We start from the raw sequence: 26,125 nt of genomic DNA, 5'->3' as shown, positions 1-26,125 counted from the left end.
TCTAAAGTTACACTATTTATGGTGCTTATTTCACAGATTATGGGGAAGACCATAACCTCTGGCTCACAGTAAAGCTTTACAAAATGATTAGCTGTTATTACTAGCAATACTATAATCCTTGTAGTCATTGTGGCCATTAGCAGTATCATCATCATTGTTCTTTCAGGGAAACAGTATATGGTACAAAAGAACCTAAACTTTGGAATTGGACAGATCCTGGTTCAAATCCCACCTCTGCTATTTATCAGTTGTGTGACCATGGCCCTCCAAGACTCGGTTGCTTTACTTAGAAACGGGGAAGTCACCTCCCTCCTAAGGATGTTTTGAGGATTAGACGCAGCCACATGAAGCACAGAGGTTTCAGTAAAAGTTGTTTTTATGCCTTGATTTTTATATTTTATTTTAAATTCCATTATAGTTAACCTACAGCATTATATTATGTGCCTTGATCTTTTTAATGAATTATACAAATCTGCCAAGCAGTTAACATCGTATAAGTACATAAAAATTGGCCTGAGCAAGATGGCAACATGGTAAGAAGCAGAGGCCTGAGTTCTAACACAGAGGCCAGAACATAGGGAGACCTTTTCCAACAATCCAAGTGACAATTAGAACATATTATAACCATATGGTTACAAAGGGCCTAGTGCAAGTAACAGAGTTCGGCCACTCTCAATAGCCTTGTTTCTGTAGGTGATGCCTTCCAAATTCCAGATAGCTTATTTGAAATAAATATGTATTTGGAATACTAAATAAATATTTTATTTGGAATACTTCATTTATCAATGAACTTCTGAAATACAACTTTGTAATTTTAACAGTGATTACGTGGGGAAAGTGGCTTCAGCATCCACAAATAGGATTAAGTTGACAAGTAAATGTTTTTCCCCATTTGCTAAAATAAGTAAAATGCATTTTCACAAAATAGAAATCTTATTTTCTGATCAATAGCACTGTTACTCAATTTATTAGGAATTGCTTTCAATGACCTACAATGTTTAGGCAGTGTGTTATAAAAAGGTTAACCCTAATTTTTTGTATTAAATAAGGGAGACTCTAGAATAAGCCAAAACAGAAGAGACTACATTAAAATATTATATGATTGTTGGGGCGCCTGGGTGGCTCAATCAGTTAAACATCCGACTTCAGCTCAGATCATGATCTTGTGGTTCCGTGAATTTGAGCCCCATATCAGGCTCTCTGCTGTCAGCATGGAGCCTGATCCAGATCCTCTGTCTCCCTCTTTCGGCCCCTCCCTTGTTCATGTGAGCACACACTCCTTGCCCTCTCTCTCTCAAAAAAAAAAAAAAAAATTAAAAAAAAATTTTTAATATTATATAATTATTTAAAATGCATTCTTACGCTTAACGTGAAACACATATATCACACATTATGGAACTGCAGTTTCGTGTCAAACAAATTAACAAGATTCTAATGTGAAAAGGGTTCCTGGCTTAGAAAAAGCTACAGAAAATCATTTGAACTTCCCATCCTGCCTTTCTACTCCCCAGATTATCTTGAGTGTCTCCTCCCAGCCAGACATTAAAGTTTAAATGTAATTTATTTGTAGCTTAATTTGTATTGGCTCACACTTCGGTAATGCAAGCAATCTTCTATTGACTTAAAGTCTTCCACTCCAGCTCTTTGGAGTCACATGGCAATACACAGAATTAATAAAAAGAATGTCAACAACTAAGGTAAGAAAAAAAATACAGTAATAGAATTTTAAAGAGTTAGAATATCAGTGATTTAGGGGTTTGTTTCAGGCTATTTCATCTTCTGAGGCAAAGGAAAGTTAATATGGTAACAAAATATTTTTTAGTCTCCTTATTTCTGCATGGGTGTCAAAATACCAGTCATATAAATTTTGTTATTTGTTCTCTAACCAATTCTTTTTAAGAAGCTTAATCTATAATCTGCTTTGCAGGGCAACTATATAAAAAATATTTAAATTATCTTTACATCAACAAGTGGATACGTTTTGGCAAATATCTACATAGACAAGCATAGTGTAAATTTCAACATTTTCTCGACAGACTGTAAGTTATTTCATCAGTCCCTTTCTCCTTTCCCAAATCCACTCAATTCACTGATGTTTTACAGAAGCAATAGCCAAAAAAACATATAAAAGATTCAGCCTACTTAGTAATTTTTAATGCAAATTAAAACCTATCAATTTGGCAAAGTACATATAAAGAAAGACCCAACACTGACAAGAAACCATGAACATACTTCCTGGAAAGCAACTGGGCAACATATATTATTCTTGAATATTCTTGAAAATGTCTAGACCTTTTGATTAGTAATTACACTTCTGAAATTCAAGCCTAAAAAATAATCAGTGATTACAAGATATAAGTACAATGATATTTACCAAAGTGTTATTTAGAAGAGTGAAAACTTAGAAAGAACCCAAATTACCAACAATGGGAATGTGGATAAAATGAGAATGTTCAATAAATAATAGCATACCTATTTGATGAAATACTGTATGGACACCAAAAATTATACCTTTGAGGAATATCTAATGTCATAAGAAGATGCTCCTTATAAAATATCAGGTTTTTTAAAAAGCGGACTATAAAATTTTATATACATAGTATACATTTTTTGTAAAAATTATTGTACTTGATTAAATAGATATGCATATAGGCATTACAGAAAATAATATAGAAAATATTTACACTGGGGCGCCTGGGTGTCTCAGTTGGTTAAGCAGCTGACTTCGGCTCAGGTGATGATCTCGCGGTTCATGAGTTCAAGCCCTGCTTCGGGCTCTGTGCTGACAGCTCAGAGCCTGGAACCTTCTTCAGATTCTGTGTCTCCCTCTCTCTCTGCCCCTCCTTCGCTCACAGTTCTCTCTCTCTCAAAAATTGAATAAACGTTAAAAAAATTTAAAAAAAGAAAAAATGTTTACACTGTCAGTCTTGAAGGGGAAGATAAAAAGTAACTTTATTTTTTATTATTACTATTTTATTTTAGAGAGAGAGAGCACACAAGCTGCGGAGATGGGGAAGAGAGAGGGAAAAGGGGAGAGAGAGGGAAAAGAGAGAGAGGGAAAGAGAGGGGGACAGGGGGAGAGAGGGAAAGAGGAGGAGAGGGGAAGGGGGAGAGGGGGAAAGAAGAGGAGAGAGGGAGGGAGAGGGGGAGGGGAAGAAAGAGAGAGAGAGAGAGAGAGAGAGAGAGAGAGAGAGAGAGAGAGAGAATTTTAAGCAGGCTCCACACTCAGCACAGAGCCCGACAGGAGGCTCAATCCTATGACCCTAGGATAATGACCTGAGCCCAAATCAAGTCAGACACTCAACTGACTGAGCCACCCAGGCGCCCCTAAAAAGTAATTTTTATATTCCTCCTAATGCCCTTTAGCATTTACCTTATCATACCATCCTTCTTTACTATGTTTTTGTTTCCCCCACTGAATCATAAGCTCCATAATGACAGGAATTTGTTTCTTTTGCTCACTGTCCCTAGATAGTGCCTGACACATAGGAGTCATTTTGATAAATATTTATTAATACTATACATATATGTAAACACACACATATAGCTACAAAAAGCATTTTTAATATTTAATATTTATTTATTTATTTATTTATTTATTTATTTATTTATTTATTTTGAGAGAGAGAGAGAGAGAGAGAGCAGGGGAGGAGCAGAAAGAGAGAAGAAGGAAGAGAATTCCAAGCAGGCTCCATACGGTCAGAGCAGAGTCCCACGTGGGGCTCAAAGACACAAACCGTCAGATCACGACCTGAGCTGAAATCAAGAGTCGGAGGCTTAAACGACTGAGGTGCCCACATGCCCCACATTTTTTATATCATCGGAAAAAAATAATACAAATTCCCTACTATAGAATTATTAACCTAATTCCAACCTTCAAGAGTAGCAGTTCAGTTTAACCTCTTACTTTATCATCAATCATCTTTAATCCTGCAGGAAAATAAGTGATTAGGTTGATAGTCATGACCCTCAATTGGAATCGGAGGTTTTGGCAAGGTTTCTGGCTGAAATGTCAATTAGTAATTACTTGAACATCAGTCATATGTGCATACATCGACCACACTGAAAAATCCAAACCTCTCCCAGCACCCACCTGATGGCCACAGGTATTTTTCCCAACTAGGTTGGCCACCTAAGTTGGAGCCATCACCTACTGATGAATGAAGATACTGCCTTTCCTTTGATCCCAGACATCAATTTAAGAATATTTATTATTCTTACTGTTCTATGACTATGGTTAACAATATTAAATAAATAAAAGAAATTTCTAAATAAAGACCTTTCAGTCTAACAAATATATGACTAGCTGGTAATCAATTGGCAACTTCATCTAGAATTCAGATGGGAATTATTCATTCTGAGGACTCCAAACAGGCGTCAAAAAGACAAATATTTTTCCACTGGTGAGCATCCTGGTCTTATCCAGAACCTATTTACTTAAAAAAATTTACTTAAAAATTTAATTTTTGGGGCGCCTGGGTGGCGCAGTCGGTTGAGCGTCCGACTTCAGCCAGGTCACGATCTCGCGGTCCGTGAGTTCGAGCCCCGCGTCAGGCTCTGGGCTGATGGCTCGTAGCCTGGAGCCTGTTTCTGATTCTGTGTCTCCCTCTCTCTCTGCCTCAACCCCGTTCATGCTCTGTCTCTCTCTGTCCCAAAAAATAAATAAACGTTAAAAATTTAATTTTTAATTTACTTGAAAATTTAACAACATTGATTATCCAAAGGAGAAATCTGTCATTAAATATAAGTGTCAATTATATTCCAGACAGTTTTTAGATGTCAGAGTTAAGCAAGAAAGTTACATTCTAGTGGGGAATATGACAATAAACATGGAAACAAAGAAATAATTAGGTAAATTCAAATAGTGATGGATACTCAGAAGATCACATTGTGTAATATGTGATATATAGGGCTATATATATGGCAATGGGGTGGGCATCATCAGTGATTAGTTAAATGTTCTGAGAATTTACAATCTGAATGATGAGGAAGCAGGAATATACAAATCTGGGAGATCATACTAGACAGAGGGAACATTAAGTACAAAGGTTCTGAAGCTGGAAAGCATTCAATCTATTTTTAAGAGAACAAGACCATGTAAGCAGGAGCCTAGAAAGCAAGGGAAAGAGGGAAAGGAGCTGAGGTAGACAAGATTAAGTCCTGTAGAACACTGTAGGCATATTAAAGGGATTGGATTTTATTCTGAGTGTGATGAGACTGCACAGGTGTAAGCAAGGAACTGTTAAGATCTGATTATGAACAAAGAATAAAGATTATTAAGAGACAAAAGAAAAAATATGGAAACCAGATACAGTCTCAAGTCTGAAGTAACAGGAAAAGGACCGATGTTCCTATACCATGATCACAGGCTCTGAAGGTGTCAATGCATTACATCCTGAACAACTGATTTTCATCATAACAAGAAGGATTTGCCAAGAAAACAAAGAAAAAATACTACCATACATTTATAATAGCACTTTAAATATTTTATAAACTGTAAAATAGATGTCACCTAAAAATATGCTTTTTAGAACAGCAGGGAGAGTATATTACACAATGTTATCTAAATAATTTACTTTATGCTTCAAGAAATACAAAGTCTTAAAGTGCCTTTAAAATAATAAGCATATAAAAGTCCACTTTCTCTTCCTCACTATTTGCATTGCAATAATCAATCCAGATATAAAATTCATTCAAAAAGTATGTTTTAAAATCTATACTCTACCAAACAAAGCCAATTCTTTCGGTGTCATTAAATCTATCCCAATCTCCTCTGCACTATTTAGGCTGTAGTCTTGTTTTCTAAGCTCTCTCCCCAGTTCCTTACTCTCGGCCTCACGGGGTTCAGAAAAGAAGCAGGCATTGTCAAGGTACATCTTTTCCCATGAGTAATTAGAAACTACGTATAAAGTGAACCTTGGCATTATGTGAACACAACAGAGTTCTTTAAAATATACTTGTGCACTTCATCTACAAAGGATTGCTTTTTAATGGGAAACATGAACTTCTCAGATTTTCTCACTACAGGATGCTAAATGTGATCACCATCGTTTCATGTGGTGACAGCCAAATCTCTCCATTTTAAGCACATTTTTTCTTTTCTAATTAATAATATGTAATCTATGAGACAATATGAATATTCTGGTGTCCAAAAATTCTTTCACTCTGTGTTCCGTTTTGTTTTGTTTTATAGTTACACGTGGTCCTTGAATAACGCGTCTGAACCGGATGGGTTTATTTATATGCAGATTTTTGTCAACATAGTACAGTACTATAAATGTGTTTTCTTTATGATGTTCTTAATAACATTTTATTTTTTTCTTACATTATTGTAATAATACCGTATGTAATACTTATACAAAATACATTAATTGACTTAGTTATTGGTAAGTCTTCTGGTCAACAATAAGTTATTAGTAAATAGTTAAATTTGGGGGAGCTAAAAGTTATATGCAGATTTTTGACTACGCAGAGGTCATCACCCCTAACTGCTTCATTGCTCAAAGGTCAAACGTATACTCTTTTAATTATAAAGTAATAGTGTGCTCATGAGGAAGCTTCAAACTTAAAGAACTACGAAAATTCCTTCCTTGCCCCACCCGAGATGCTGTCACATTTCCACAGAAGTCAGCTCTTTTAATTGATTCTTGTGCATCCTCCTGGAAATTTCCAACACATACACATTTATATATTTCTTTTTCTTTTTACCATAAATACAATCATATTATCTATGTTGTCTTGCAACTTTATTTTTTATGCTTTATCCTGGACTTCTTTCCTATTACTACATATAGTAATCTATATAGATTCACATAGATTCATCTCATTCTTTTTAATGGCTATAAAGAATTCTACTTGTCATTATTTATTTAACTTAGTTTAACTAGTTTCCTAAATATACATTATTACAGTTTTCACTTACAGTTTTATGATACTGAACAATGCTATCGTAAATACCATTGCATATAACTATGTATACTTTATGTGAATAACATTTGGAAGAAGATAAAATTGCCAGAAACGTAACTTCTGGGTCCAGATATATTTAATTTCTTTTCTTTTAATAGGTATTGCCAAATTTTCTTTCAAAATTGCACCAACAGCAATGCTGTTCCTCCTTCCTTCTTCCTCATCAATAATGGACATTAGCAAATTCTTTAATCTTTGCCAATATGAGAATTGAAAGAAAAAAAGCAGCTCATTAATATTTCAATTTTTATTTTTGTAAACAAGAAGCATCTTGTCATGAATACATTGGACATTTGAAATCTTTCCTCTATGAGTTGCTTATATAAGGTCTCTGTCCTTTTTTCTATCAGGTATTCCTAATGGATAACAATATTTAATATTTTAAGCTATGTATTTGAAGAAATGTATAATAAGCTTCATTATAATATTCATAAAATATTATTATAGTTGGTAATCTGTACCTAAGAAACCCTCCCTCAAACAAAGCTATAGTTCCTGAAAGTATATATTCAGTTTCATTATGTTTAGTATACATTTAACTCCTTGACTTTTAGAATGAGAATACTGTTATAAATGTGCTAGAGAACTTCCTATATTAAAATCTCAATTCTTTCTTAAAAATTCAAATTTCTATGTGTAAGTAGTAGGAAACAATTAAAAATTAAGAAATCAGCATCTTGTTCTTTAGGTAACATTTTAGAACCACTAATTTCATCTGCACTTTTTTATTTAGTGCTAAACCCAGAAGGCATTTCTAAGAACAAGGAAACCAAAAATCTAAATTAAATATGCCTAGAGAAAGCACTGTACATCTATCTTTCACTATTATGTGAGCTAATCTCTTTCTACTTTAAAAATCAATTTTGCCTAGCCCTGGAGTAAACACTCATGTGCTGGAGTGTGATAAGAACTTGCCTGATCAATGTAAAAAGCCGTGCCTGCGCGGATCTCTCGTCGCTGTTTGAGATCAGTTTCAGTGGTATCCCTTGATAGGGCAATGTATTCAACTTCCCGTTTGGTCAGCTCCTGTAGAGCAGAGAGTGAAATTGTTCCAGAATTAAAACAAATTCTCAACATATTCTTGGGAGCCAGTTATCTGACAATGCCACTGCCCTAGAGATGAGCATTTTAAATGAAATCATGAGTCTTAGCTTTGAGAAAAATGCAAAACATTGAGCATTAATCAAAACATGTATGTACCTCTCCTCAGAGCTCTACTGCACCCATAGTTGACTACTTGATAATTATGTACTTCCTTAGCAATTATTATTATAATCAGATATTATAAATCTTAATATCTTCTATAGAATTCTTTTCAAATATCACGAGTAATAACTTGCCAAGTTGGTGTTTGTTTTTTTTGTTTTTTACAAATGATAGCCATTTTAGTAAGTAAGGTTCATCTTATTTTAAAAGGGTGATCTACATTAATTAAGTCCATTAACCAATATTTACCAACTGTCTGTGATACATTAGATCACACTTTACCAAGTGTGAAAATAAGGTAAATACCAGTAGTCAGGCAACAGAAGAGAGAAGGAAGACATACATAGATAGCTATGCAGGGGGAGAAAGATGAAGAAGGATGAAAGCAGGAGGAGAGGGAAAAAAATTCTTTCATAGAAAACAAACATTTTTGATTTGAAGGAGAAATCATCCAGAATCCATTTCTTTTAGAATAATTTATCCATCCCTAACGTCATTTTTCCCTGCATGTGACAACCATGTAAAAAACAGGTTTTAACATTAGCCTTGGTTTTACAACATTGAATTAAAAACAATGATGTTCTCCAGTTGAGTAAGGCATACAATATGTTCTTATTAAACAGAGAGAACAAATTAATTTACTGAAGTATAAGGGAAAAAATTGAATGAGCACGCCATTAATGGTAAAAGAGGGCATTTCACACAACAGAATTTTTTTTCTCTGCCATATCATGTTCATAAAAATATATCATAGTTGTCATTTTGGTTTTATAAAATATGCCTGTTCCCATGCGCTATAAATTTAAGTATGTATGGAAAGTAGAAAACATTTTAAATAGAGAAAACACACGTCATAGTGGTAAAGATGTGTTGATACCAAACAATATTTTTCTAAATAAGAATGAATTGCCTCTGAAAGCACAATTTTGTACTAAAGACACAATTTCTCTTTTTAGCAGATGCCTCCTTCTTGTTTCTTAACATATCATTGGTACCTTCATGTCTATTTCATTGATTGGCTGAATGTGATCACTGAAAAACCCTGTCAAAATTGGTTGACAAAGCAATGCCTCTTATTGTTAAACTGTACCTAGTAACACCCTGAACTGCCACACTGAAGATATAATCCTGGTTCCTCAGGCAAGACAAACGCCAACGTCTCCTCAGCTGCTGCTTCCCAGAAATGGTATGAGCAAGTTCAAACAGCACCAGGAGCAGCAGATCGAGGAGGCAGCAGGGGTGTGTTGAGTTTGTTGAGCTATCTATACAACTCCTTCTATATAAATTAAATATAAAGTAAACACAATTATCAAATTATGCCCCCAAATCTCTGCCTGTAAAGACTTCATCTACTCTGGATATTACTAAGCATGGGATCTTATATCTAACAGCAACAGTACCCAGGGAAGAGTCTGCAAGGCAGCTTAGGCTACTGTTTTCTTATGTGTATTTCCACATCCTTAAGCTGCCTTAGCTCTGATTCACAATTTAAAGTTTGTTGCTGTTTTCTTTTTTTAAAGATACAGGTTATATTGCATCTTTGAACCCACAAGACACCTATAATGTGCTAGCCCTTCTCATTCCATACTCCTAACAAGCTTCAGAATCTTGCCCAGAAACAAAATCAGAGTGAGATATTATGGTCTTTGAAATGAACCAGGCAGAATGGATTCTCGGTAGCTGACTTTGCATTCTTAGGCAAGCCGCTTTGCCTTATTTATCAATAAAATGAGGATAATACTATGATGACCCCTTACACCTCACAAGCTCATTCCAGAAGCAAATAAAAGATATGGAAGGTACGGGCTAGAAAGAGTTAAGTTCTGATTTGTCCATTGTATTTTGATCATCCTCACCCTACATGATTTTGGAAGTACCAAAATAAATTCACCACTGAAATAAAAGAGGACATGAAGCATATTTCAAATAGCACAGAAATCAATTCTTCAATATCAAGTAACACGAGGAAGCTTAAAGTTCTTCCCCTTCATCCTAAAAAATATCTTCAGACGAAACAACTTCACCTGATGGCAATCTTCCTCCCATCAATACAGCAATGCCTATTAATGCAGGCAAACTGGGGAAAAAGGTCTTATACAATTTTTTTTTATTTGGATTGAGATTTTAATATTTCAACTCACTTCACAACTGTATTCAGAGAACTACAAACATGTAAGAGGATAACAGGTCAGAAAGAAGACTTGAAGTCTAGCTCTATCATTTACTAGCTAGAAAAAAGCTTGAGTGAGTTATTTCATAAACTTGTTTTCTCATCTATGTGAAGGAAAAAAGCGTGTAACATACAAGAGATATTTGACAAACTGTAGGCTCTCCTTAAAGACCATACAACAACAAAAAGTCAAGAGAATTATTTGGCTTTTTAAAATGTGGGCCTTAAATACAGAGAACAATCTGAGGGTTGTTGGGGGGGTGGGGGAGAAGGGAAAATGGGTAATGGACATTGAGGAGGGCACTTGTTGGGATGAGCATTGGGTGTTGTAGGTAAGCGATGCATCATGGGAATCTACCCCAAAACCCAAGAGCACACTTTACACACGATATATTAGCCAATTTGATGATAAATTGTATTTTAAATTTTTCAACATTTTTAATTTATTTTTGGGACAGAGAGAGACAGAGCATGAACGGGGGAGGGGCAGAGAGAGAGGGAGACACAGAATCGGAAACAGGCTCCAGGCTCCGAGCCATCAGCCCAGAGCCTGACGCGGGGCTCGAACTCACGGACTGCGAGATCGTGACCTGGCTGAAGTCGGACGCTTAACCGACTGCGCCACCCAGGCGCCCCGATAAATTGTATTTTAAAAAAATAAACAAAAATTTAAAAAATTTAAAAAAGAAAAAAGGATATTTCTTGAGTAATATAAATATAAAATATATAATATGAAATTAATATAACAAAATAATATAATAATGTAATACAACATATAGTATTATATAATGTAATATAAAACTAAGTTTTGTTTTGTAACCTCATAGTTGCTGATTCTATCTGCTACTCATTGACTGAATTTGTATTTCTTTTTTATCAGAAGTTGAGAACTTTCTAGTGACAACAAAATTTTGTTAAAGCTATGAACAATATACATCTGCTTCCCAAATAACTTATTCCACACTCCTTATTAAAGAAAGCATCCTTCAACATTAAAATTTTTTTCAAGTAATGAATAATCTTGATATTTTTGTAAATTCTTAATCTTAATTTATGTTAGAACACAATTAATCAAAGTTAAGACCATTAGGAATCCATAAGAATTGATTGCTTACCAGGTACTGCATAGCAATAGAGCGTCGAAGAGGCCCAGGAGGTCCTATGAGAAAGACATCTTGCCCCAAAAGATCCTTCTGCATCATCCATCTTAGATGCTGAATTACAGATTGAGCCAGAGAGTCTGAAACTTCAAGCATGAAAAAACAAGATGAAATGAAATGCAAATCAGACTACTACTTATAAATCTCTAAGCAATCAAGGCATATAGTGTATTATATTTTAAAAAGTGTATCTAGGGGCGCCTGGGTGGCTCAGTCGGTTGGGCGTCCGGCTTCGGCTCAGGTCATGATCTCGCAGTCTGTGAGTTTGAGCCCCGCGTCGGGCTCTGGGCTGACAGCTCAGAGCCTGGAGCCTGTTTCCGATTCTGTGTCTCCCTCTCTCTGACCCTCCCCTGTTCATGCTCTGTCTCTGTCTCATAAATAAATAAACATTAAAAAAAAATTTTTTTAAGTGTATCTATCTCTCTATATACATGAACAACACACATATTCATCAATACATCGACCTGGTGAATTCTCACACTGCTTTACTGCTTTAAAACCATTGTTACCAATGTTAAAACAGGACAAAGCTTATGATATCACAAAGAATCATATAATATCACACTTGTTATTTATTTATTTTATTTACTCATTTTGAGAAAGAGGGAGTAAGAGAGCATGAGCAGGCGAGTGTCAGACAGGAAGGGAGAGAGAGAGAATCCCAAGCAGGCTCCACACTGCCAGCAAGGAGCCTGATGCAGGGCTCAAACCCATGAACTGGGAGATCACTACCTGAGTCAAAACCAAGGGTCAGAGGTTTAATTTAATAAGCCACCCAGGTGCCTTTGATATCACATTTAAAAGCTTACAAGAACATTCGAATGGTCACATTTAAGTGTCACTAAAGAAATACAAGTGATATTCAAGGGTGATATAAGGAATTAGAATCATTATCACAATTCTATAGCCCAATGCTTTTGTTCTAAAAGGGGCATGACTAAATCATCCCAGACAATTAATGATTATCACAGTCTTGAAAATTTTAAGAAAACTATATTATAACTTAAGTTGGCAATGGGTTGTGAGATCTTTCAAACTTCACAGTTAGAAGGTTTGAAGACTTACATGTGCAACTGTTGGGAACAGAAGACTACTTCATTCAATGCCCTTCTAAGTCTACTATTAAATCTGTCAATCTGCTCATCTGCCTAAGCATTTTATAAATGTTTGAATTAACACAATTAATTTGTGTTTGCTCATTTGTAAATCACTCAGTGACCCAGAAAGTGCATTCCTAGGTACATAAGAAAAACTCTCACCCTTGTACATTGGTAGACACATAGAATAATCATGGAGTGTTATTCAAAACAAACTGAATACAACAAAGAAAAATACAGCTTATTAATTCTTTAAAAAATAAAAATACAACTGGAGACTGGAAGTGGATAAAATACACATGAAGGAATATTACATAACAACAAAAACAGAATGAACTACCACTACTTCTAACAATATTAATTCCTTAAAGGTATAGTATTGAGTGAAAAAATTAAGTCACAGAATAAATCCCATATGATGCTATTTTTGATAACGCTCAGTAAACTAGCAAACTGAATTCATTAGAAATACATACATATGTAATAAAACAGTGCTTGAAAAGCAAAAAATCAAGAGAATGATAAACTGAGAATAATGGACACTTGGGCATGGAATCAGAGATTCTCACAGAGAGCTTCAATGATTTTGGTAATATTCTAGTTCCTATACTGGATGTGGGTTACAGTTTTGCTTTATTATTGTGTTGAGTTTTACACATAAACACACACACACACACACGTATCCTAAAAGTCTTTTACATGTACTGAATATATTCCATACTTTTTACACTTTGTTTAATCACCCAGTGAGGCCATGAAAGAATTCAAACTAAGAACACCTGCCAAGGCTAAAGCTATGCTTCCCCGACAACCTTCAACAGCACATTACAAGGGTAGTATCCCCCTAACCCATCCCCCAAAACTAACATTTAATCATTGGAAAAAATAAAGATAAATTTCTGATTTTCTTTATCAGGGTGAGACGGTCAAGCACAAGGTTTGGGGCAGCCTGCTTGGTTTATCATGTCACTGGGATCACACCAAAGCATCTTGTAACCTCCCCAAATCAAGTGCCTCTATGTCTAAAAATAAGGAGACTCAACACCTGATCAGAGGTGCTTGGTTTCTCTCCTGTCCTCTATGAATCCTCTACAACATGCATAGGGAGTATATCACCCCCAAGGGGGCAAAATCTGAAGTTAAAGAGGGGTTGAAAAGAATTCTTAGATATTACAAGGGTCTGTTGTCCACTAAAGGGATACCGTGCGTAAAAGATATATAGTATATCTGTGGTACTGACGTTTCATGAGATTGGGGAAAGACAATGGGGACGGGGGAGGTAATGTCTTTAGTAGAGCAATAATGAAAAACATATTGAGAAACATTGCTCTAAGACCTAGACCTCTGAGAATCTATCAAGGAGTTTCATGATGCAATGGAAGCAATTCACCCGAGATTGGAGATTCAACCTCATTTATAACTATCAAATGTCCACTTAACTATTTCCTTTCCTACTTCAGGCTTAAATCCACCTTTGTGATATATAGTCTACTCTTTCTTATTTGAAGATGAGTCAGTCTGCTTGCTGTTTAAGGATGACACAAGATAAAAGTTAAGTTCTAACTTCTCTATCATAAATTACACAATGTTCCCTATCCTGCAGATCTATTATCTCTTCTCACACTGGTATCAAATACATAATTAAAAACATAAACATTTCTGGGATTTCTTTCTTTACATTTTTACAAATCTTCACTTACTTTGGCCACAGGCCTTCTCTACACTTCAGTGTCACTCCTTTGTATTCAGCTTTGGCAATGTGCCTGACCTTCCATTACCTGGACTTGACTATTTAAAATACGACATTTCCAAAGTTCTAGAAGGTAAAGCCAAGTTGGTCTCTTCAACTTCCTTCCACTGTCTATTATTTATAACTGTTGTAACTATTCATAATTACAGAGTCTCCATTTAGTTCTATATAGCTCCATTCCATTTTGAATGCCTTGACCTTGGAACTGTATACATTTTCAAGGCTTTTTTTAAAGTTGAAGGCACCAGTTCCTAATCAAATGTGAGGTCTGCCTCTCCTAAGTTGTCAGTGTCGATGAAGTGCTGAGGTTTCGGAATAATATATATATTTTAGCAAAGTCAAGAAGAATCAATTATGCCTGTATTTACAGAGCAGTTTGTATACCACGTACTTTCTTAAGTAGGAGAGAAAGGCAGAGTTATTTAAAGCGGGAATTCTGGGAACTGAGTATAACTGCGAGGATGCTCATAGGTGTTCTTCCACTCGACGTGATCCTAATGTGTTGAGGACCGCTGGCCTAAGGCACATCTGACAATTCTCAGCAATCCCTTCCTTTCCTCTTGCCACTCAGTAGTGGTTCTCAACTAGTGGCAATACTGCCATCATGCTATGCCCGCCAGAGACATTTGGAAATGTCCGGGGTACTTCTGGTTGTTGCAAAGCCTTGGGGGACGAGGGATGACTGGGTGCACTACTGACATTTAGTGATTCTACATATGATGTCCAAGACAGTCCCATCTGCCCAGTATGTTAATGGCACCCTTGTTGAGAAATACTGTGCCTGGGTTGACATGTGTGGGTTTTTTTTCCCAGGGTTTCTGTTGCTTGCATGCCACAAATGCATTATTTCTATTTAGTCACAACTAAGCCCAGAGGAAGAGTTCCCCTTAGTTTCCCCTATTTTCTGAAAGATGACATTGTTAGGGAGGCAAGTCAAGAGTGATTAAGTTCACCTGTAGACTGAGATGTTAGATGTCAGAATATCTAAGGCTCTCATCATCACATTCCAATTCTACATAATTTTCTTAATATGTATAAGCAGCTTCTGAATCGTGTGGCTGGCCTTGCAGTCAATGCCATATCTTCAAGAAGACTTTTTCCTTTCCCTTATTTTTCTTTACCCAATAAACAGTAATAATTATAATTTAGTGCATTCATTTCATATGCCAGATAAAAATACAAATGACTTTTCATACAGGATCTCATGACAACCCTGGGATTTAGCAGACTATACTGTGTACAGATACGGAATCAAGCCAGACTGCTCAAATCCCAACTCTGCTGTTTACCAGCTATGTAAACTTAATCAGCTATTTAAACTCTCTGTGTTCAGGTTCTCCATCTGTATAACAGATATAATAAATGTACCTACTTATAAGGTTATTATGAGGATTAAGTTAGGCACTTAGAACAGTGACTGATAATAGTTAAGTGTCATACAAGCACTTCATTAAATATTCATTCCCTATGTTTTTCAAATAAGAAAATCAAAGTTCTTGAGGTGTAGTCTTGAGGTGTTCACAGTTTGTATGTGCATAAACCAAGACTTACATCTCAGCGTTTAAGTTGAAAGTTTGCACTATAGCCGTGATGTCCTATTGCCCCTCCAAAATCTTTTTAACAGGCTCTACCTTCAGATCCAAGAATTTCCCTACAAGTGTGTGCCTCATGGGGGCTCCATCGAACTTAATGGAGTTGCTTTTCTGGCCATTAATTTTATTTCTTGGTTTTTGAAGATGTCAATGATACCATGTTTTTCTCCTTTTATTGAAATTTCTAATTCATTTTATTTTACATTATGTTATGAGAGGGCTGTTTCTCTAAAAAACCTCCCATTTCCACTTGCTCATATTTTAGGATAGTATATTTTGTCAAAGAAAATATTTAATTTGTCAAAAAATTACATTAAACTACTGAGAGAACGCATTATGTAGTGCCGTGTGGTGTCTGTGGTGTATTTTACATTAAGGCTTGAAACTAGCTGTATTTTTAGGATGGCCTCAAGAAAACATGAGTCATACTTAAAAGCATTCTAGAAATAGAAACAAGATGTAAGACTGTACATTACGAACATCTGCAAAACAAACTGCCAAACTGCCACGCATAACCTAATATAAACACAGCCCTGTGCGCAAGAGAAATCCCTGACTTCATTGTTTTCAGGCACAAGATGCTACCTTCCAGGAGTCCACATAATGATAAACTGATGTTCAAATAATACCGGAGAGCTTGATCCTATAGTCTAACATTTCCTTCTCTATGTAAAAATCAAACATCTGGTTCATGTTGGGCTACATTCCTCATTCAATCCCTAGCCGATACTTGTTTTAAAAAAAAATGTGTACTATTTTTGCCCGGGCGTATTCAAGGACTTTAAAATAAGTCCATTAAAGTAATCCAAATTATGATTTTCTCCCTCTACAGACTTCAATTTGTCATATATATAAAGATTAAAATTAACATTTCAGAAAATTATGCTAAGTTCTCATCCCATTATAATAAATCCTTTAAAACTAGTGGTGTTTCCTAAGCATCCGAAGAGGAAACATAATATAATGGAGGAAAAAAAATGGCTTTATGTAAACTGAGGCTCTATATATATGCAGTGGTTTCCTTTGACACATTCAGAGGACCTTTTGTATTCATTTTGCTGTTCTTGCTGCTAAGCATATATAGTAGATCCTTAATAAATGTAGCTGTGTGAATGATGTAATTTCTTAGTTCAGTTAGCCCGTGTGGTAAATAACGAGAGGACTGCAAAGTCCTCTACCTGGTGTGTGTCCTAGATAGCAGGCTGTACAGTGTGGACTCGGTGGTAATGAATGAGCTTCTGAGTTTATACTCAAACTACCTTCTGGACCTACATACAGCCCACCCCGAAGAGATAAAGGAGAATGAACCCGGTATTTACCATATCCCTGACTAGTAGAGCTTATGTCAGGTACCTTCTCATGGCATTTCATCTTATTCACCATAGTCGTCCTACAAAATAGTTCAGAAAGAATCTCAACACAGGCCTGCCACACTCCCCTGCATTCACTCCTGCTACCTCATCACAATGAGATTTCAAAAGAATCGCAACGAATCTCACTGCAAGTACATGCTCATTTACTAAACTGTCACCTACCTATCATATATCATTCTGTACTTGGATTTAATGGACAAGGGAGAAAACATGAGAGGAGGGGACACAATACAGTTATGTTTAGAACTTAAGTCCTCGTTATTTACCACACGGGCTAACTGAACTAAGAAATTACATCATTCACACAGCTACATTTATTAAGGATCTACTATATATGCTTAGCAGCAAGAACAGCAAAATGAATACAAAAGGTCCTCTGAATGTGTCAAAGGAAACCACTGCATATATATAGAGCCTCAGTTTACATAAAGCCATTCATCTATAATGTAGACTGAGGAGTCTGATCCAATATAGCTGTAATCAAAATTAAATGAGAAGTACAATATTGGCCAGCACAGTACTCAGCATAGAGAAGTTATTCAGTTTTTCTTAAAACTAGAAAAACACATCAATATACATTAAATACATTAAAGCATATCCATACACAATGATTAAGTGTCAAGTTGTTTATTTTTTGTGTTGAGATGTTAGAATATATATGCATGTGTTTCTTGTACTTGCATAGAAAAATACAGGAAAGATACCCCTAAAACTAATAACATGGCAAGTAATGTAGATGAAAATAGGAGTGAAACTGAGATTCCTCAATGTGCAGTTTTTTATATTATTTTGACTTCTGAACCATATAAATGTATTATTTCCACACACAAAAAGCTAAGTTACTTTTTTAAAGTCAAGTTTTAGAAAATACTTGACACAAGAAAATTTATATCATACATGGTTTCTGTGGAAGTGGTCACAAAATAGCAACAAAGAATATTTTCTTAAATGATGTATGCAAATAGTCATTTTTTAAATGTTTTATTTTTGAGAGCGGGGGGAAGGGGCAGAGAGAGAGGGGAATAGATGATTTGAAACAGGCTCTGTGATGACAGCAGAAAGCCGATGAGGGGCTCAAACCCACGACCTGTGAGATCATGACTGAGCTAAAGCCTGATGCTTAACTATCTGAGCCACCCAGGTGCCCCACAAAATACTGTCATTTTTATTTTTATTTTGAAGTTTATTATATTTTTTTTTTTTTAATTTATTTTTGGGACAGAGAGAGACAGAGCACGAACGGGGGAGGGGCAGAGAGAGAGGGAGACACAGAATCGGAAACAGGCTCCAGGCTCTGAGCCATCAGCCCAGAGCCCGACGCGGGGCTCGAACTCACGGACGGTGAGATCGTGACCTGGCTGAAGTCGGACGCTCAACCGACTGCGCCACCCAGGCGCCCCAGAAGTTTATTATATTTTTGAGAGACAGAGTGAGAGAGAGCAGAGGAAGGGCAGAGAGAAAGAGACAGAGAATCAATCCCAAGTAGGCTTCATGCTCTCAGCACAGAGCCCAACACAGGGCTCGAACTCACGAACTGTGAGATCATGACCTGAGCCAAAACCAAGTCATTGGCTTAACTAATTGAGCCCAAGGCACTCCAAAATATAGTCATTTTAAAAAATATTGGGTACATTTATAAGATTCGACTCATAAAATTATGTTCTCTGACCAAAATTAAATTAAATTAGAAATTAATAATAAAAAGATCTTTGGGAAAATCTCCAAATATTTAGAAACTAAACAGCACACTTGTAAATAGTGCATGGGTCAAAGAAGAAATCCAAAGGGAAATTGCCAAGCATTTTGAGCTGAACAAAGGTGAAACCACAATATATCAAAATTTATGGCATGCCACTAAAGCAGTACTTAGGGGAAATTTTATAGTACTAAATGCCTGTATTGAGAAAAAGGAAGGATTGGGGAGCCTGGGTGGCTCAGTCAGTTAAGCGTCTGACTTTCATGATCTCATGGTCCATGGGTTTGAGCCAGGCTCTGTGCTGACAGCTCTGAGCCTGGATCCTGCTTCAGAGTCTGTGTCTCCCCCTTTCTGCCCCTCCCTTACGTTCTGTCTCTCTCTATCAAAAATAAACATTAAAAAATACAGAAAAAGGAGGACTTCAAGTTAATGGTCTCAGCTTCTGCCTTAAGATACTAGAAAAAGAAGAGCAAGTGAAACCCCAAGAAATGAAATTCTACTGATCAGAACTTAAATCAATGAAATAGAAAACAAAATAATTTTTAATTTTTTTAAGGTTTTATTATCCATATTTGAAATAGAGGGAGATAGAGCGTGAGCAGGGGAGGGGCAGAGAGAGGGAGAGAGGGAGAGAGAGAGAGAGAGAGAGAGAGAGAGAGAGAGAGAGACACACACATAATCTGAAGCAAGCTCCAGGTTCTGAGTTGTCCGCACAGAGCCTGATGCAGGGCTCAAACCATGGACCGTGGGATCATGACCTGAGCCAAAGTTGGACGCTTTAACTGACTGAGCCACCCAGGTGCCCCCAAAACAAAATAATTTTTAAAAAATCAGTGAAACTGAAAGAAAGTTCTTTGACAAAATCAATAAAATTGACCAATCAGGAAAGACTAATCAGGAAAGAGAGAAGATACAAATTTCCAAAATCAGGAATATGAGATTGGGGTTGACATGAAGTACAGATACTACAAATATTAAAAGGAGAATTAGTGAATATTGTGAAAAAGTTTATGCCAATACATTCCAAGACTTAGATGAAATGGACAAATCCCTTGAAAGATAAATTCCTTTAAAAAGTCAGCTTTTTTTTAGCTAACATAAGAAAAGGTAACCCCAATAACCATATCTAACGAAGAAATTGAATTAGTGAATAACCTTCCCACAAAGAAAACCCCAAGCCAAGACAGCTTCAAGGTGAAGCCTACCAAACATTTAAGGGAATTGGCAATTTTATACAAACTCAGTCAGAAAACGGAAAGAAGTAAATACTTCCCAATTCATTCTATAAGACCATCATTGCCTGAATGCCAAAATTTGACAAAGATATCACAAGGAAGGTATTATGGACTAGATGTTCGTGCTCCTCCAGAATTCCCATGTTTAAGTCCTAACTCCCAATATGATCAGTAGTATCAGGCGGGGCCTTTGGGAGGTGATTGGAAGCCCTCATAAATGGGATTAATACCCTTATAAGAAAAGACACAGAAGCTTTCTCTGTCTCTCCACGCTTTTGGCCATGTGTGGATACAAGAGGTCAGCAGTTCACAACCAAGGAGAGGGCCTTGCCAGAACCCTACCATACTGGTACCCTGATTCCAGACTTCCAGCCTCCATAACTATGGGAAATAAATTTCAGGGTTTTTTTTATAAGCCACCCAAACTATGATGCTTTGTTAGAGCAGCTGGATCTAAGATGAAAAGAAAGCTGCAGATCAATATCCTTCAGAAATACAGATGCAAAAATTCCAAACAAAATTTTCTTAAACTAAAACCAATAATATGTAAAACCAACAACACAATACAACCAAGTAGGATTTACTTCAGTAGTGCAAAGTTAGCTTAACACTTAAAAATCAATCAAATATAATTCATCATATTAACAAACTAAAAAAGAAAAACCACATTACCGTGTCCAAGAACACGGAAAAAACATGACAAAATAGAATATAGGTTTCTAATTAAAATCATCTCTAAGCAAAGCACAAATGGGAGAAAACTTCCTCATCTTGATACACAATGAATATGAAACACCTATGCCTATCATACGTCAGAGTAAAAGGCTCACTGCTTTCTCCCAAGATGAGAAATAAGACAATAATATTCCTTCCTCTGACCACTTCTATTCAACATTTACTGGAGGTACCAACAAATACAGTAAGGCCAAAACAAAAACAAAAAACAAAAAAACCACACCTTCCAGATTAGAAAGAAGTAGCATTTCCTTTATTTATATATAACAGAATTGTTTATACGGAAACTGTGATAAAATCTACCAAAACAAGTTCTAGAACAAGTGAGTTTAGCAAGGTGCCAAGATACAAGATCAATATACAAAATCAATTGTACTTCTACGTTGAAATTAAAAAACAATACCACTTACGATAACATTAAAAATTAAATACTTGAATGATGACTCTGACAAAATATATGCTAGACCTGTACACTGAAAACAACAAAACACTGCTGAAAGAAATTAAAGTAGATCCAAATAATGGAGAGATACACCTTTATGGATTGGAAAGCTCAATATTATTAAGATATCAAGTGTCTCCAAAATGACTAATAGATTCAATGCAATCCCAATCCCAACAGTTCTTTTTTTGTGGAAACTGACAAGCTGATTCTAAAATCATATAGATGCAGAGGACCTAGAATAGCCCAGATCTTTGTAAAAAAGCAAAGATGGAAGACGAACATTACCTGATCTGAAGACTTATTGTAACACCATATTAATCAAGATAGTGAGACTTTGGTGTCAAGACACACTAAGAGATCAATGGAACAGTTTAGAAACGGATTCACAATATATATGGACAACTGATTTCGAACAAAGGTACAAAGGCAATTCAGTGGGACAATGATAGTCTTTTAAGCAACCGGTGCTGAAACAATTAGATATCTATATGCAAAAAATGAACTTTGATCCATACTTATATAAAATGACCTTTGACCCATACCATATATAATAAATTAACTTAAAATAGATAATAGACCAAAATGTAAATTATGTATACAACTGTGAAGACATTTAGGGAAAAAAAAAAAGAAGAAAATCTTTATGATATTTGGTTAGACAAAGATTTCTTAGGTATGATACCAAAGCCCCAATACATAAAGGTAAAAACTGATAAATTGGACTTCACTAAAATTTAAAACACCTGCTCTTCAAAAGATACAATTAAAAAAAATTAAAAGACAAGTCACTGACTGAAAGAAAATACTTGTACATCTTATATCTGATAAATTTCTTTTACCCAGAATGTATGAAGAAATCTCAAATCTCAAAAGAACACAAACACCCTAATAAAAAAGTGGGCAAAAGATTTAAACAGACACTTCACCAAAGATATACAGATGGCAAATAAGCACATAAATAAGTGTTAAACATCTGTAGTCACTAGGAAATGCAAATTAAAATGACTATGAGATACCATTACATACCTATCAGAATGGCTGAAATTAAAAAGACTGACCATACCAAGAGCTAGCAAGAATGTGGAAGAACTGGAACTCTCACACATCGCTGGAAGAAATAGAAAATGACACAACTACTTTGGAAAACAGAATGGTAGTTTCTTGAAAAGTTAAACATCTTCTGTGTGATACAGCCATTCTACTCCTAGGTATTTACACAAGAAAAAAAGAAGTACTATGGCCATATAAAGACTTATACATGAATGCTCAGTGCAGCTTTGTTTTAAGAGCTTCAAAATAATAACACTGATGTCCATCAACAGAGGAATGAATGAACAAACTGCAATTATTTCCATACAATGAAATACTAAGCAGCAATAAAAAGTTATAAACTATTGACACACGCAACATGAATCTCAAAATAATGATGCGAAGTGATAGAAATTAGACAAAAATTGAGTATATATTACAGAATTCTATTTATATAAAATTCTAGGAAATCTGAATATATCTACAAAGCAGATGAGTCATTCCCAGAAAAAGGAGGAACCAGGGGATATTCTAAAGAGGCACAGGTATACTTTGGGGGTGATGAATTTATTTGATCAATATTTTGACTACAGTGATGTCTCATGGTTACATACTTATGTCAAAACTTGTGAAACTGCACATTTAACTATGTGAAATTTATTGTATGTAAATTATACTTACTAATATTATTTTTAAAAGACTAGAATAACACATTGAAATGTCAACGATGTTCTTATAAATGATTTCAGTTTTATCCTTTCGTTTCTCAGTATCCCAGGTTCTCTGTACTGATGATGTTTTATTTTTGTAATAGGAACAAAAAATTATATTTCTTTTGAAAAACCACATTGCAAAGTAATAACAGCCAAACGGGAAGCAGAGAATAACCGTGATACACAGAATAAGTTGTAATATGATACATAACATATATTAGAATATTTTGACTAATCAATAGATCACAATTTAACCCCAAAATTCAATTTGCAACTCAGCTTCTTATAAAGTTCTTATCCATAAGATACTGTTACACTGTGATAATTCACTGAAGACATCTTTGTTGGTCTTAGTGTAGCTAGTCATATTCATCACAAGACTTACAACAACCAAAAACATAAAATGAAACCAAAGGAATAACCTTTAGTTATAAACACATCTCAGAAGATCCAAGAATTTCTAGGTCCTGTCAAATGAGTCCAAGTTATTTAAGCATACAGCATGAACTTTTTATTTTTATGAGTCAGGTCATAGAAAAAGCAGTTATAATAGATGTATTCCTTAATCAGGTTTCACTTTAAACATGAGGGTTTTATTAACTATTTTTAAAATTACAATCCAATATATGCTTACTATAACAAAGAAAAAAAATCCAAAAATGTAAAAAGAAAAATTATCTCTCTTGATCCCTATCATTCCTGGCCTTACTCCTAACCCAATGCCCCCCCATAAAACTCAAACCTGGAGTATAGCCTTCCACACTTTTCTCTGTATACAGAAAGACATACAATACACCTGCAAAAGGTGTTTAAGTTGTTTAAAAAAAATAGTATCATACTTTATATACTACTCTGCAATCTATAATTTTTGCTTAATATGGTATAGACATCTCGAGGTCCACAGATATAAATACACTCTTTTTTAACAGCTGCAGAAGATTCCATAATATGGGTAAGCAATAATTCATTCAACCATTCTCTACTGATACACTCATTGCCTCTAGTTTTGGTCACTATCAATAACACCAAAATGCTGGAATATATATTATGTACAAATATCCTTTATATACTGATTTTTTTCTTTAATGAATACAACCTGAAAAAGAAACTGCTACATCCAAAGGTATATAATATTTTTAATTGTAATAGCTACCACAATATTACTTTCCAAAGAAGCCATATGAACTCAGACTTCTACCAACAACAAACGACAACACCGTTTCCCTGCAACCTTGTAGTTACTTGACATTATAATACTTTTGAATTTTGGCCCAGGTGATGCATAGAATTGATATCTTATTGCATAATTTACATCTCTCTAACTATTAAACAGGGTTAGAACATATGTTCATATACTTATTGGTCCTTTGGATTTCCTCTCCTGTGCCATGCTTATTTAAATCCTTTGCCTATTTTCCACTGGATGATATGGTGTTTCTCATCAATTTGTAAGATATATTTGTCTATTGAGGGTATTAATCCTCTATCACATGTGTTAGATATCCACTAAAATGTGAGTTTTAAGCTAGGGGTTTACTACTTGAATTCATTTTTTCATTCAAATAATGTCATTAAGTGACGGTTAAAGTATTACCACATACACCTGAAGAAGACTATTTATATATTACACAGTTCAAAAACTGTACATCTGCAATGAAAGTTGCAGAAAGCAACAACATTCATTAAACAGAAAATAAAAAGCAACAAAATGCATCAAGAAATGTTATCTTCAGTGTGGTGCCCAAGAGAAAGAAGATTAAAGAAAATTTAGGCACTGAATAAAGATTGCTGTAGAGAAGCTGGAGAAGACTTCAGGTCATATTACAGAGCTTGAAAAGTTGATGGGGCACTCCCCTTTGAAGGCTCTATTTTATATAAAGAAATCTCAAATTAAATCCTTTTCTCCAAGTAAATTTTCATGTAATGAGTGGCAATTACTGTGCTATTGAAAATAGGGCAAATCTTAAGGACTGGAGGCTCTGCTCTCTAAGTTCTGTATAATAAGTTTCTGTTCTGTAAGGGAACCTTAGTTAACACCTTCCTGGAGGCCTTATGTGTAAGCTTTGTCAGTCATTCATTAAAACTGACAAGTGCCACAATGATTATTCCACATTATCTACAGACACAAAAATGGCATAGATTATTCTCCATGCTATTCTGTCATTTACATGCTGATGAATTTCTCAAACCTCTTAAAATTATTTACAAATGTCCCCCCTCCCCCATAAAACCTTTCACACTGTTGACTTTATGCCAAAAACCATCATTTTAAGAGTACAATGTTGTACTTCTTTCAGAAAACCTTTGTGGGTGCTAATTGCTTGCATAAAAGTTCAGTGTGTCCAGTAAACCTTAAATGACCTCACATATAATTGGTCCGCTGACTGCAGCAAGAAGATTATGTAAGGAAGCAGAAATACAACTCTGAAGTCGACTTTGAAGGCATCTATTGAAAACCTGCCGCCCTGGAGCGTCACCTCTTAAGGCAAACACTAAAAGAAATACCAGCTTGACTCAATATAGTTTAACTTCAAGAACAAAAACATGAAGGAACCCCTTTTCAACAGCTGACAATTTCATCTAAGCCTTGAGATTCACTTTTCAGACAAAAAAAGCAAAAATCTTCAATTATCCACTTCAGCACTTGCAGGGAAGAGACTAGAGACTAAGATGATAAGTGGGAGTTATAATGGTCAAGGCAGGAGGTGACAAGACCTAGATAATAAAACAACTGAAGAACAGTACAACTCCTTTGTCTGCTTTGTGCCAGGCACTGGACTGGGCTAGATGCTACAGCTAGAAAGACACCCTGCTGTGCCCAACACTGTGAAGACAGAAATAGTTCAATGAGAAGCAGACAACAGACTACAAAATATATTTGTCAGCTCAATCAGATGGCCAAGGAATTAAGAAATTTTGCTTTCGTAAGTAATGCTGTTTTCACATAGTTTTAAA

At 35.5% G+C, this 26,125-nt stretch overlaps 1 protein-coding gene across 1 annotated transcript in view; it reads right to left on the bottom strand.

Annotated features, from left to right (window-relative positions):
• Nucleotides 1-26,125, bottom strand: part of VWA8 (von Willebrand factor A domain containing 8) — a 366,373-nt gene that overhangs the window by 308,139 nt on the left and 32,109 nt on the right. The window contains exons 3-4 of the mRNA XM_043579664.1: nucleotides 11,461-11,591; nucleotides 7,885-7,995 (exon numbers count right to left, since the gene is read on the bottom strand). Of these exons, the coding sequence (XP_043435599.1) occupies nucleotides 7,885-7,995; nucleotides 11,461-11,591 (242 nt within the window). The remainder of the gene's footprint in view (nucleotides 1-7,884; nucleotides 7,996-11,460; nucleotides 11,592-26,125) is intronic.

Source organism: Prionailurus bengalensis, chromosome A1 (assembly GCF_016509475.1).
Source record: "Prionailurus bengalensis isolate Pbe53 chromosome A1, Fcat_Pben_1.1_paternal_pri, whole genome shotgun sequence".
Taxonomy (NCBI): Eukaryota; Metazoa; Chordata; class Mammalia; order Carnivora; family Felidae; genus Prionailurus; species Prionailurus bengalensis.
The sequence above is the reverse complement of the archived record's forward strand: the minus strand, read 5'-3'. Positions and strand labels throughout refer to the sequence as shown.